Source organism: Kogia breviceps, chromosome 2 (assembly GCF_026419965.1).
Source record: "Kogia breviceps isolate mKogBre1 chromosome 2, mKogBre1 haplotype 1, whole genome shotgun sequence".
NCBI lineage: Eukaryota > Metazoa > Chordata > Mammalia > Artiodactyla > Physeteridae > Kogia > Kogia breviceps.
In genome coordinates, this window is record NC_081311.1 from 191,114,144 (window position 1) to 191,126,765 (window position 12,622).

General features: G+C 41.3%; 1 protein-coding gene across 7 annotated transcripts in view; it reads left to right on the forward strand.

The window, feature by feature from the left end:
- DAW1 (dynein assembly factor with WD repeats 1) overlaps positions 1 to 12,259 on the forward strand; it is a 36,792-nt gene extending 24,533 nt beyond the window's left edge. For 6 of the 7 annotated variants that reach the window (XM_059051769.2, XM_067027078.1, XM_067027077.1 and 3 more), the window contains 3 exons: positions 7,698 to 7,774; positions 9,644 to 9,806; positions 11,870 to 12,259. In XM_059051769.2, the coding sequence (XP_058907752.1) occupies positions 7,698 to 7,774; positions 9,644 to 9,806; positions 11,870 to 11,904 (275 nt within the window). In that variant the 3' untranslated portion in view covers positions 11,905 to 12,259. Of the gene's footprint in view, positions 1 to 7,697; positions 7,775 to 9,643; positions 10,075 to 11,869 lie in introns of those variants that run through there. The other variant, XM_059051766.2, reaches the window with a different exon arrangement.
- The last annotated feature ends 363 nt before the right edge of the window (positions 12,260 to 12,622 follow it).

The following is a 12,622-nucleotide window of genomic DNA, read 5'->3' on the forward strand; positions in this document are numbered from 1 at the left end:
TTGTAAAATTTAATGCACTAATCTATACTGGATATTTTTGTCTTATTAACAAACTTTTAAAAAATTTTTTCCCTATTTTAAAAATTTTTTAAAGATTTTATTTTTTTTTATTAGTTATCTATTTTATACATATTAGTGTACATAGGACAATCCCAGTCTCCCAGTTCATCCCACCACCACCTTCCCACCAACCCCGCTCTCCCCCCTTAGTGTCCATACATTTGTTCTCTACATCTGTATCTCTATTTCTGCCTTGCAAACCAGTTCATCTGTACCATTTTTCTAGATTCTACATATATACGTTAATATATGATATTTGTTTTTCTCCTTCTGATTTACTTCACTCTGTATGACAGTCTGTAGGTCCATCTATGTCTCTACAAATGACCCAATTTTGTTCCTTTTTATGGCTGAGTAATATTCCATTGTATATATGTACCACAACTTCTTTATCCATTCATCTATTGTTGGACATTTAGGTTGTTTCCATGTCCTGGCTATTGTAAATAGCGCTGCAATGAACATTGCAGTGCATGTGTCCTTTTGACTTATGGTTTTCTCAGGGTATATGCCCAGTAGTGGGATTGCTGGCTTATATAGTAGTTCTATTTTTAGTTTTTTAAGGAACATCCATACTGTTCTCCATAGTGACTGTATCAATTTACATTCCCACCAACAGTGCAAGAAGGTTCCCTTTTCTCCACACACTCTCCAGCATTTCTTCTTTGTAGATTTTCGGATGATGCCCATTTTAAATGGTGTGAGGTGATACATCATTGTAGCTTTGGTTTGCATTTCTCTAATAATTACTGATGTTGAGCAGCTTTTCATGTGCCTCTTGGCCATCTGTATGTCTTCTTTGGAGAAATGTCTAGGTCTTCTGCCCATTTTTTGATTGGATTGTTCATTTTTTGTAATATTGAGCTCTTAGTGCTGTTTATATATTTTGGAGATTAATCCTTTGTCCCTTGATTCGTTTGCAAATATTTTCTCCCATTCTGAGGGTTGTCTTTTCATCTTGTTTATGGTTTCCTTTGCTGTGCAGAAGCTTTTAAGTTTTATTAGGTCCCATTTGTTTATTTTTGTTTTTATTTCCATTACTCTAGAAGATGGGTCAAAAAAGATCTTGCTGTGATTTCTGTCAAAGAGTGTTCTTCCTATGTTTTCCTCTAAGTGTTTTACAGTGTCCGGTCTTACATCTAGGTCTTTAATCCATTTTGGAGTTTATTTTTGTGTATGGTGTTGGGGAGTGTTCTAATTTCATTCTTTTACATGTAGCTGTCCAGTTTTCCCAGCACCACTTATTGCAGAGACTGTCTTTTCTCCATTGTATATCCTTGCCTCCTTTGTCGTAGATGAGTTGACTATAGGTGTGTGGGTTTACCTCTGGGCTCTTCTGTTTTTGTGCCAGTACAATATTGTCTTGATTACTGCAGCTTTGTATTATAGTCTGAAGTCAGGGAGTCTGATTCCTCCAGCTCCATTTTTTTCCCTCAAGATTGCTTTGACTACTCAGGGTCTTTTGTATCTCCATACAAATTTTAAGATTTTTTTGTTCTAGTTCTGTAAAAAATGCCATTAGTAATTGGATAAGGATTGCATTGAATCTGTAGGTTGCTTTTGGTACTATAGTCATTTTCAAAATATTGATTCATCCAATCCAAGAACATGGTATATTTCTCCATCTGTTTGTGTCTCTTTGATTTATTTCATCAGTGTCTTATAGTTTTCCAAGTACAGGTCTTTTACCTCCTTAGGTAGGTTTATTCCTAGGTATTTTATTCTTTTTTGTTGCAATGGTAAATGGGATTGTTTCCTTAATTTCTCTTTCTGACCCTTCATTGTTGGTGTATAGGAATGCAAGAGATTTCTGTGCATTAATTTTGTATCCTGCTACTTTACCAAATTCATTGATTAGCTCTAGTAGTTTTCTGGTAGCATGTTTGGAATTATCTATGTATAGTATCATGTCATCTGCAAACAGTGACAGTTTTACTTCTTCTTTTCCAGTTTGTATTCCTTTTACTTCTTTTTCTTCTCTGATTGCTGTGGCTAGGACTTTCAAAACTGTTGAATAATAATGGTGAGAGTGGACATCCTTGTCTTGTTCCTGATCTTAGAGGAAATGCTTTCAGTTTTTCACCATTAAGAATGATGTTTGCTGTGGGTTTGTTGTATATTGCCTTTATTATGTTGAAGTAGATTTCCTCTATGCCTTCTTTCTGGAGAGTTTCTATCATAAGTGGGTGTTGAATTTTGTCAAAAGCTTTTTCTGCATCTATCGAGATGATCATATGGTTTTTCTCCTTCAATTTGTTAATATGGTGTATCACATTGATTGATTTGCATATATTGAAGAATCCTTGCATCCCTGGGATAAATCCCACTTGATCATGGTGTATGACCCTTTTAATGTGTTGTTGATTCTGTTTGCTAGGATTTTGTTGAGGATTTTTGCAGCTATATTCATCAGTGATAATGGTCTGTAATTTTCTTTTTTTTTTGCAGTGTCTTTGTCTGGTTTTGGTATCAGGATGATGGTAGCCTAGTAGAATGAGTTTGGGAGCTGGTCCTGGACTTTTGTTTCTTGGAAGATTTTTAATCACAGTTTCAATTTCATTACTTGTGGTTGGTCTGTTTATATTTTCTATTTCTTCTGGGTTCAGTCTCAGGAGGTTATACCTTTCTAAGAATTTGTCCATTTCTTCCAGGTTGTCCTTTTTATTGGCATAGAGTTGCTTGTAGTAGTCTCTTACGATGCTTTGTATTTCTGCGGTGTCTGTTGTAACTTCTCCTTTTTCATTTCTAATTTTATTGATTTGAGTCCTCTCCTTCTTTTTCTTGATGAGTCTGACTAAAGGCTTATCAATTTTGTGGATCTTCTCAAAGAACCAGCTTTTAGTTGTATTGATCTTCGCTATTGTTTTCTTTGTTTCTATTTTGTTTATTTCTGCTTTGATCTTTATGATTTCTTTCCTTCTATTAACTTTGGGGTTTGTTTGTTCTTCTTTCTCTAGTTCCTTTAGGCGTAAGGTTAGATTGTTTATTTGAAATTTTTCTTGTTTATTGAGATAGGATGGTATTGCTGTGAACTTCCCTCTCAGAACGGCTTTTGCTGCATCCCATAGGTTTTGGATTGTCGTGTTTTTGTTGTCATTTGTCTCTAGGTATTTTTTGATTTCCTCTTTGATTTCTTCATGATCTCTTGGTTATTTTGTATTGTTTAGGCACCATGTGTTTGTGCTTTTTACTTTTTTTCCCTGTAATTTTTAAAAAAATTATTATTTTTTTTCTTTTGCGGTGCTGTGGCCTCTCCCGTTGTGGAGCACAGGCTCCGGACGCACGGGCCCAGTGGCCATGACTCACGGCCCAGCCACTCAGTGGCATGTTGGATCTTCCTGGACCAGGGCATGAACCCGTGTCCCCTACATCGGCAGGTGGACTCTCAACCACTGCGCCACCAGGGAAGCCCCTTGTAATTTATTATTAATCTCATAGCGTTGTTGTTGGAAAAGATGCTTGATATGATTTCAATTTTTTAAAATTTACCGAGGCTTGATTTGTGACCCAAGCTGTTATCTCTCCTAGAGAATGTTCCATGTGCACTTGAGAAGAAAGTGTAATCTGCTGTTTTTGGATGGAACGTTCTATAAATATCAATTAAATCTATCTGGTCTATTGTGTCATTTAAAGCTTGTGCTTCCATATTAATTTTCGGTCTGGATGATCTGTCCATTGGTGTAAGTGAGGAGTTAAAGTCCCCCAGTATTATTGTGTTACTGTCGATTTCTTCTTTTATAGCTGTTAGCATTTCCCTTATGTATTGAGGTGCTCCTGTGTTGGGTGCATATATATTTATAACTGTTATATCTTCTTCTTGGATTGAACCCTTGATCATTAAGTAGTTTCCTTCCTTGTCTCTTGTAACATTCTTTATTTTAAAGTCTGTTTTACCTGATATGCATATTGGTACTCCAGCTTTCTTTTGATTTCCATTTGCATGGAATAACTTTTTCCATCCCCTCACTTTCAGTCTGTATGTGTCCCTAGGTCTGAAGTGGGTCTCTTGTAGACAACATATGGGTGGGTCTTTTTTTGTATCCATTCAGTGCACCTGTGTCTTTTGTGTCTTTTGGTTGGAGCATTTAATCCATTCACATTTAAGGTAATTATCGATAATTATCGGTAATGGTAAGGTAATGTTCCTATTACCATTTTATTAATTGTTTGGGGGTTGTTTTTGTATGTCCTCTTCTTCTCTTGTGTTTCTCACTTAGATAAGTTCCTTTAGTGTTTGTTGTAGAGCTGGTTTGATGGTGCTCAATTTGCTTAGCTTTTGCTTGTCTGTAAAGCTTTTGATTTCTCTGTCAAATGTGATTGAGATCCTTGCCGGGTAGAGTGGTCTTGGTTGTAGGTTCTTCCTTTTCATCACTTTAAATATATCATGCCACTCCCTTCTAGCTTGTAGAGTTTCTGCTGAGAAATCAGTTGTTAACCTTATGGGAGTTCCTGTGTATGTTATTTGTCATTTTTCCTTTGTTGCTTTTAATAGTTTTTCTTTGTCTTTAATTTTTGTCAGTTTGATTACTATGTATCTCAGCATGTTTCTCCTTGGGTTTATCCTGCCTGGGACTCTCTGTGCTTCTTGGGCTTGGGTGGCTCTTTCCTTTCCCATGTTAGGGAAGTTTTCAACTATAATCTCTTCAAATATTTTCTCGGGTCCTTTCTCTCTCTCTTCTCCTTCCGGGACCCCTATAACATGAATGTTGTTGCATTTAATGTTGTCCCAGCGGTCTCTTAGGCTGTCTTCATTTCTTTTCATTCTTTTTTCTTTATTATTCTGTTCCATGGCTATGAATTCCACCATTCTGTCTTCCAGGTCACTTATCTGTTCTTCTGCCTCAGTTATTCTGCTGTTGATTCCTTCTAGTAGATTTTTCATTTCAGTTATTGTATTGTTCATCTCTCCTTGTTTGTTCTTTAATTCTTCTAGGTCTTTGTTAAATATTTCTTGCGTCTTCTCAATCTTTGCCTCGTTTCTTTTTCTGAGGTCTTGAATCATCTTCACTATCATTCTTCTGAATTCTTTTTCTGGAAGGTTGCCTATCTCCACTTCATTTAGTTGTTTTTCTGGGGTTTTATCTTGTTCGTTCACCTGGTACATAGTCCTCTGCCTTTTCGTTTTTTTTTTTTTTGCGGTATGTGGGCCTCTCACTGTTGTGGCCTCTCCCGTTGCGGAGCACAGGCTCCGGACGCACAGGCCTAGCGGCCATGGCTCACGGGCTTAGTCGCTCCGCGGCATGTGGGATCTTCCCGGACCAGGGCACGAACCCGTGTCTCCTGCATCGGCAGGCGGATTCTCAACCACTGCGCCACCAGGGAAGCCCTGCCTTTTCGTTTTGTCTGTCTTTCTGTGAAAGTGGTTTTCGTTCCACAGGCTGCAGGATTGTAGTTCTTCTTACTTCTGCTGTCTGCCCTCTGGTGGATGAGGCTATCTAAGAGGCTTGTGCAAGTTTCCTGATGGGAGGGGACTGGTGGTGGGTAGAGCTGGGTGTTGCTCTGGTGAGCAGCGCTCTGTAAAACTTTAATCCACTTGTCTGCTGATGGGTGGGGCTGGGTTCCCTCCCTGTTGGTTGTTTGGTGTGAGGCGACCCATCACTGGAGACTACCAGGCTCTTGGTTGGGGCTAATGGTGAACTCTGGGAGAGCTCACCTCAAGGAGTACTTCCCAGAACTTCTGCTGCCAGTGTTCTTGTCCCTGCAATGAACCACAGCTGCCCCCCGCTTCTGCAGGAGACCCTCCAACAGTAGCAGGTAGGTCTGGTTCAGTCTCCCCTCGAGTCACTGCTCCTTCCTCTGGGTCCCGATGTGCACACTACTTTGTGTGTGCCCTCCAGGAGTGGAGTCTCTGTTTCCCCCAGTCCTGTCGAAGTCCTGCAATCAAATCCCACTAACCTTCAAAGTCTGATTCTCTGAGAATTCCTCCTCCTGTTGTCGGACCCTCAGGTTGGGAAGCCTGATGTAGAGCTCAGAAACTTCACTCCAGTGGGTGGACTTCGGTTGTATAAGTGTTCTCCAGTTTGTGAGTCACCCTCCCAGCAGTTATGGGATTTGATTTTACTGTGATTGTGCCCCTCCTGCCATCTCACTGCAGCTGCTACTTTGTCTTTTGATGTCAGTTATCTTTTTTGGTGAGTTTCAGTGTCTTCCTCTTGATGATAGTTCAGCAGTTAGTTGTGATTCCAGTGCTCTTGCAAGAGGGAGTGAGCACACGTCCTTCTACTCCGCTATCTTGAGCCAATCTCTCTTATTAACAAACTCTTAAAACAGTTGGATCACTTTTCTTTAAGGCTTTTGAAATGTCCAACTAAGTTGCAAGTTTTATATTTTAATCATATTAATTCTAACATAGCAATTTTTGTCTACTTCTTCCTGAAGTTGACACTGTCAGAAAGATAAGTAAAAATAAAATTTATTAAGATATTTTGCTTTTCTCCACATTAAAGTTAAGTAACCAAAATTCCCTGTCCTTGCTAATTTTACTCTGATGTAATGCTATAATTTGTGGTGAGACAGCATCCTTCACCTGGGCAGATAAATTTTAATTTTTTTTTCTGAGAACAATTTCACTATTTCTGTTTTTCTCCTTCTATGCTTATTTAACTCCTCTATTCCTTTTTACTGTTTTAAAATAAATTTATTTGTTTATTTATTTTTGGCTGTGTTGGATCTTCGTTGCTGCACATGGGCTTTCTCTAGTTGCGGGGAGCAGGGGCTACTCTTCGTTGCGGTGAGCTGGCTTCTCATTGTGGTGGCTTCTCTTATTGTGGAGCACGGGCTCTAGGCGCACGCGCTTCAGTAGTTGTGGCACACGGGCTCAGTAGTTGTGGCTCGGGCTCTAGAGCACAGGCTCAGTAGTTGTGCTCACGGCTTAGTTGCTCCGCAGTATGTGGGATCTTCCCGGACCAGGGATTGAACCTGTGTCCCCTGCATTTGCAGGCAGATTCTCAACCACTGTGCCATCAAGGGAGCCCCAACTCCTCTATTCCTTAATTCTAAGGAAATGTATATACTATTGTACTTCATCCATCCATCCATCCATCCACCCATCCATCTACCCTCCATCCATCCATCCATCCTACATCTATTTATTGTGTTTACTATAAGTTTGGCACTTCTGGGCACTGGGGATCCAATAGGGAACAAACCATTCTATTAGCCTTTTCTGTTGAAAAGGGTTTCTTAGTGCCTGTTCTTCATTCATTGAGTAGTGAATGCTGTTCCTTCTCAGGAGGGCCTCTCGATCTTCTGTAGACTTAGACTTATATTTGGTGTATGATGTTAGTCTTGCTGTTTATTTCATCCTCAGCCTCTCAGAACTTGTTTTAATTCCCCTTTTTTCTCTTAAAAATTTTATTCTTTTTGGATTCCTGTCTCCCCACTCCCATCTACCTTGGAACCCAGTATCTCTTCTAATAAGCTTGGGGCTGGAGAGACACTCCTTTTCACTCTCTTCTCCTGCAGTGGAACCAGCTTGCATTTTAAGTATTAAGTGGCTGGTTCTCACCGCAGGCGAGAAGACAAACTTAGCACAAAGTGTGTATGTCAGAGGGATAGATATTTAGATGATTCAAGGCATGTGGTCAAAGTTCTGTGTTTCAGATGAATTTATATATATCTCAACTCCTCTCAAAAAGGAACAGCAAGAATTTTCAGTGCAGCCACAAGAAAATGCATTACCAAATTGGAAGGCCATGAAGGTGAAATTTCCAAGGTGAGTTGCTTTCTCATTTGGAGCAATTTATTTTTTTTCAAAGAAAATAGGCAGCTGGCTTAGTATAAATAGGTCTGTTGGCACTGATGGTACCAAGGCTTGGCCAGTTATCTCAATTTTCTAGAAATCAGTTACCTAAAGACTTTATTTTTAAAAGTGTCCTGAAACTCAGCATAATAAATGATTTCTAAAACCTTTCACGGAGTATAAAACAGCATTCTCCTCAGCCATGAGCAAAAGATTCTGTTATCTAAAAATACTTAATAAAGCTATTAAGAAGCTAATAAAGTATTTTTCCTGGTTCTAGTAAACACACAAGTTTATATTACGCAAAAGACATGCTGCACAGCAAATATCAAGTGTCCTGTAGATTAGATGCAATTGAGGAAGTAGTTCCTGGAAATATTTAACACTTAACAAAGTTAAAAATGACCTGTTTTGAAACTTGAAAGCTGTAGTTTAGGATTTTATATCAACTCCTCCCAAAAGCTTATGCACAGAGCAGGGCCATCCAATCAGGGATCTGAGGTTTAGATGTGTCCTCAGAATATTGTATTGAAGGCTGGGACTGGTGACTCTCACCCCCCTAGTTTGGCCCAATTCTTTTGTCTCATACCTGAGATAGATTTCTCGTTCCTTGTAAAATATCAGCTTGATGGCTTCAGGTCTCCGCAGGCTCCTGCTGGACCCGGGGCCACGCACTGCTGTGCTCTCTCCCCATCTCCTGCCTTTGCACCTGCTGCTGGTGGCCATTGCCCCCTTGTCCATTAGGGTTGGTCTCTGAGACTGTGCAGGGCACGTCCTCTTCACGGGCTGGGAGGCCTTGGGGACGGGCAGGAAGAGAGATGGAATGCGTGACCACGGGAGACGGGCCGCAGAGGGAGCCCAGGCCATGTTTCTGAGAGTCTGGTGTGTCACACTCAATAAGCGCACATGTTTTTGTGTGTGTGTTTGTGTGTGAATGGAAAGAGTTCTCAAACTATATTACTGCGTTTTATGCTTGTTGAGTATATATTACGTGTTGGATTGCCATCCGGTAATGGCATTTCTATGGGGTGCCAAGCTAAGGTATTCATTCATTCATCCATTCACTTAGCAAATACTTTTTGAAAGCTCCCACTGTGCTAGGCGTTATGCTAGGCCCTAGTGACACTGTGATGAGAGAAGCCATGGCCTTGGGACTTGCCCTCATCAAACCTTCAGTTACAGAGGAAGTGGCCCAAATTGTCATCTTCTGATGCTTTAGAAAAGGTTATAAATAAGCATGATGTCCAGAGGAACTGAGGACTAACACTTTTCCCTGCTGCTCAGATACCGTGTGACAATGCCTGGCGTGTAGGGGCTCTCAGGACACGTTGATGGAAGGTTCTGTGCTTTAAGTAGCAGCAGACAGAAAGTCCTCCCTTAGTGGCCCTGACATTCTGTGCCACAGATTGAAGGACGATCCCTCTGCTTGTGACGACAGAAAGTTGGTTTGCGGAGGTGACATCGAGGTTTGGGTATGAACATGCCTGGCTTGTGTTCTCATCCACACCAGGGCTCTCTGCCTCTTGGTTTGCGTGGGGAGATTGGCATCTGGGGCCTTTGGAAAGAAGCTGGGTAGGGAACACTCAAGGTATAACGGAGCTTTTTATCCTTAGAACAGTGTGTGACGTGTGGGCAATCGAACTTTACCGTCTAGATTTTAATTTTCATGTGTTATAGTGCCTGCAATATTTTTCCCATCCTGAAGGAACTGTTCTATGTAAGAATAAATACCAGGCTGAGAAGGTGACAGGTACTTAGTAATGTCCCCTTTCTGCTGATTAAAAATATAGTGGGAATCAAATTACACAAACCTGTGATCCTTTGCTTCTTTCTTGCTTGTAGATTTCTTTCAACCCCCAAGGGAACCGTCTACTCACGGGCAGCTCTGACAAAACAGCTCGACTCTGGGATGTTCAGACTGGTCAGTGCTTGCAGGTTCTTGAGGGCCACACGGATGAGATCTTTTCATGTGCTTTCAACTATAAAGGTGACATAATCATTACAGGTAGGGGAGAAGTAAACACCATCGACTCAGATTTCCTTTCAAATTGGCTGTTAGAGTTGCGAAGCTGGGTACCGAAAGGAGACACCCCCATCCCCACCAGGGTCCCTAGCTCATCTTGGGGCCTCTTATGTCCATTATTTAATTTTAGTTGCATTGCAGAACCACAGGAGTGAGCTCTGCCACTGACTGTAAGGCTTTATGAATTCTTAATTTCAGTTGCTCCAGGCAAAGTAAGAACTCAGTAGCCTGCCTTCTTCCTGTTTACGCCTTTCCCCAGGCATCATCCCTCAAACGGTCAATATTCAGTTGATGGCAGTAAATGTTAGTAACTAAAACAAGTCAGGACCTGAGTTCTTCACAGTGGGAGTTACAGCCCATTAGAGATCTGTTCTTTGAGTGAGATTGTTTTCTCCTTGGATGTCCCCTCGTAACACATTAATATAGGGGGAAAAGAACACATACTGAGCAATTTTTCAATGATTAACGATTTATTGTGAATACATCATATTAGCGATATTTTATAAGAACTGGATTGAGATCAGGTTAATTTAGATTGTGGAAAGGGGAAAAATGACAAGAATATGGCCCTACGTTAGTGCACTGCCTCTGGAGGACACCTTGGCGGGGAGTGGGGTGCCACAGTGGTGTTGGGTCGGGGTGCCCTCAGAGGGCACAGAGGAGCGAATCTTCCTAACTCTCAGCGATTCTCATTGTGTCCAGAAGATTTTTAAATTGCTTCACTAGTCTAGTAAGTGAAATGTCACATATACAAAGTTGGTTTTATATATTGGCTGATTAGGTAGCTTCCTAATCATATAACTTTAGAGGTGCTGAGAATAATCTCCCCTTTGCCCTGAAATACCACCCCTTTCCACCTAATTATGGATAATTTCTAAAATTGCAGATTACTTCCTTTGGGCTTACGGTTAGCGAGTGTTACTAAAACGTAGGTACCCCTAAGACAGTGCCATAATAGAGAATGTTGGATCCTTTCTCACAATGAGGAAGGAGGTGGGAGATTGTGACGGGTGGCCTTCAAATGCCTGAGCTCTTTTAAGATATTATCGATTTATTTAGTATTTCCCAAAGCACCAACATGCTAAATACTGACCCACTAGATGCCAGCGCTTATGAGAGTGGGGGTGACACGTCTGCCTGGCCGTCAGCAGAGCACTGTGTTCGAACTGATCTGCCCTATTTTCTTGTCAGACCCCGGGGTGATTAACTGCATGCATTTTTTTAGTGGACCGCCTGAGGGTTTAGAGCCACTACATGGAAGGAAACTGTCCGGTGTGGTCATGACACTTTTAAAAATACGAGGTGCCTTTGCGGGGAGTGTGCGGTTTTCATAGGCTTTCCCGATGCGTGCAGCCCTCACACTTACTCTATCGATGGTACCTGCCTGGCCCCTGAGGTGGAGAGAAGCAGCAGCGCCCAGCACTGCTCCGTACCGGGGCCGTCCTTCCCACAGACAGAATGTGAATGGCGTCCCTGGGGGAGGAGTTGTATCAAGGCTGCTTTGGAAGAGTGTCGATCATGGTCGTGGGGAGGGCGGGAGGATGCACATTTCACATTCTGGATGACGCTGAGAAACATCTGTTGACGTTCTGAGACGTTCCGAAGTGGGATGGGAAGCCCCCTCGTAAGCTAGTCTCTCAGACCTGGAGATGTTCACAGTCACCATATTTCCAGCTGGTGGCGCTGTGTGACGGTGGGGTGGGGGGATAAGCAGAGGGGCGGCCGATGTGGCTGCATTCTCCGGTCCTCTCCAATTCTCAGATGCCATGAGTCTCGCGAGGGAATCTCGCGAGGGTGCGCAAGTAGAACGTGAACTTGCCCAGTTTATGACTGACATGGAAAAATGCAAAAAAAAAAAAAAAAAAATTCCCACCCCCCCCAAACGCCTGGGCTGCTGAGGGGCTCTGCAGCTGGGGGCATCAAGGCTCCAGAACATTAAACATACTGATCATCGGCAATGACCCAGAAAATGTCAACCTGTAAAAACAGAGAGAGTTAAGTGAGTAAAATAAAGAAAACTAATTTTGTGAAATTTGCTTTATTAGGTAGTAAGGATCATACCTGTAGGATATGGCGCTGATTGAAGAAAGCCAGTCCATGAGGAAACTTGCCCCTTGACATCACAGGCAGACAGCAAGCTACTGTGATAGTTCATGTTTCCTCTTTGTCCACAAGTCAACCTTTTATAGACTGTTGTTAGCTTCACAGATGTGACCATTAAAGCTGATGGACTTATATCATTCCTTGATATTATTTGGTAAAGATGACAGGAACAAGCATACGGTTTGGCAAGTGTCACGGGTTATCTCAATTTTCTTTCTTGATAGCGTCACGCTACTGATAAATGAAACAAGAGTAATGTAACAACGTGTCTCCTAGATTCCACTTTGAAGGCTATTATTATAATTTCTGTTGAATAAAGTTTTTGGAGAAAATTTTTTGTGAATTTTTGTGAAAATTTTTTTGTGCATGTCTATGTTTACAATGTATGTTTTCTTCCTTGTGACGAGAACTTTTAACATCTACTCTTTGAGCAGCTTTCTGATATGCAGTACAGTTTTATTAACTCCAGTCACCATGCTGTGCATTACATTCCAACAACTTAATTCTTTTATAACTGGAATTTTGTACCTTTTGACCCCCTTCACCAATTGAGCCTCTGTTCTCCATATGAATTCAGTGTTTTTCGTTTGTTAGTTTGTCTAGATTCCATACATAAGTGAGATCACATGGCATTTATCTTTCTCTGTCTGACATTCAATTTTAGTCTAAGGCCCTCGAGGCTCATCCATGTGGTG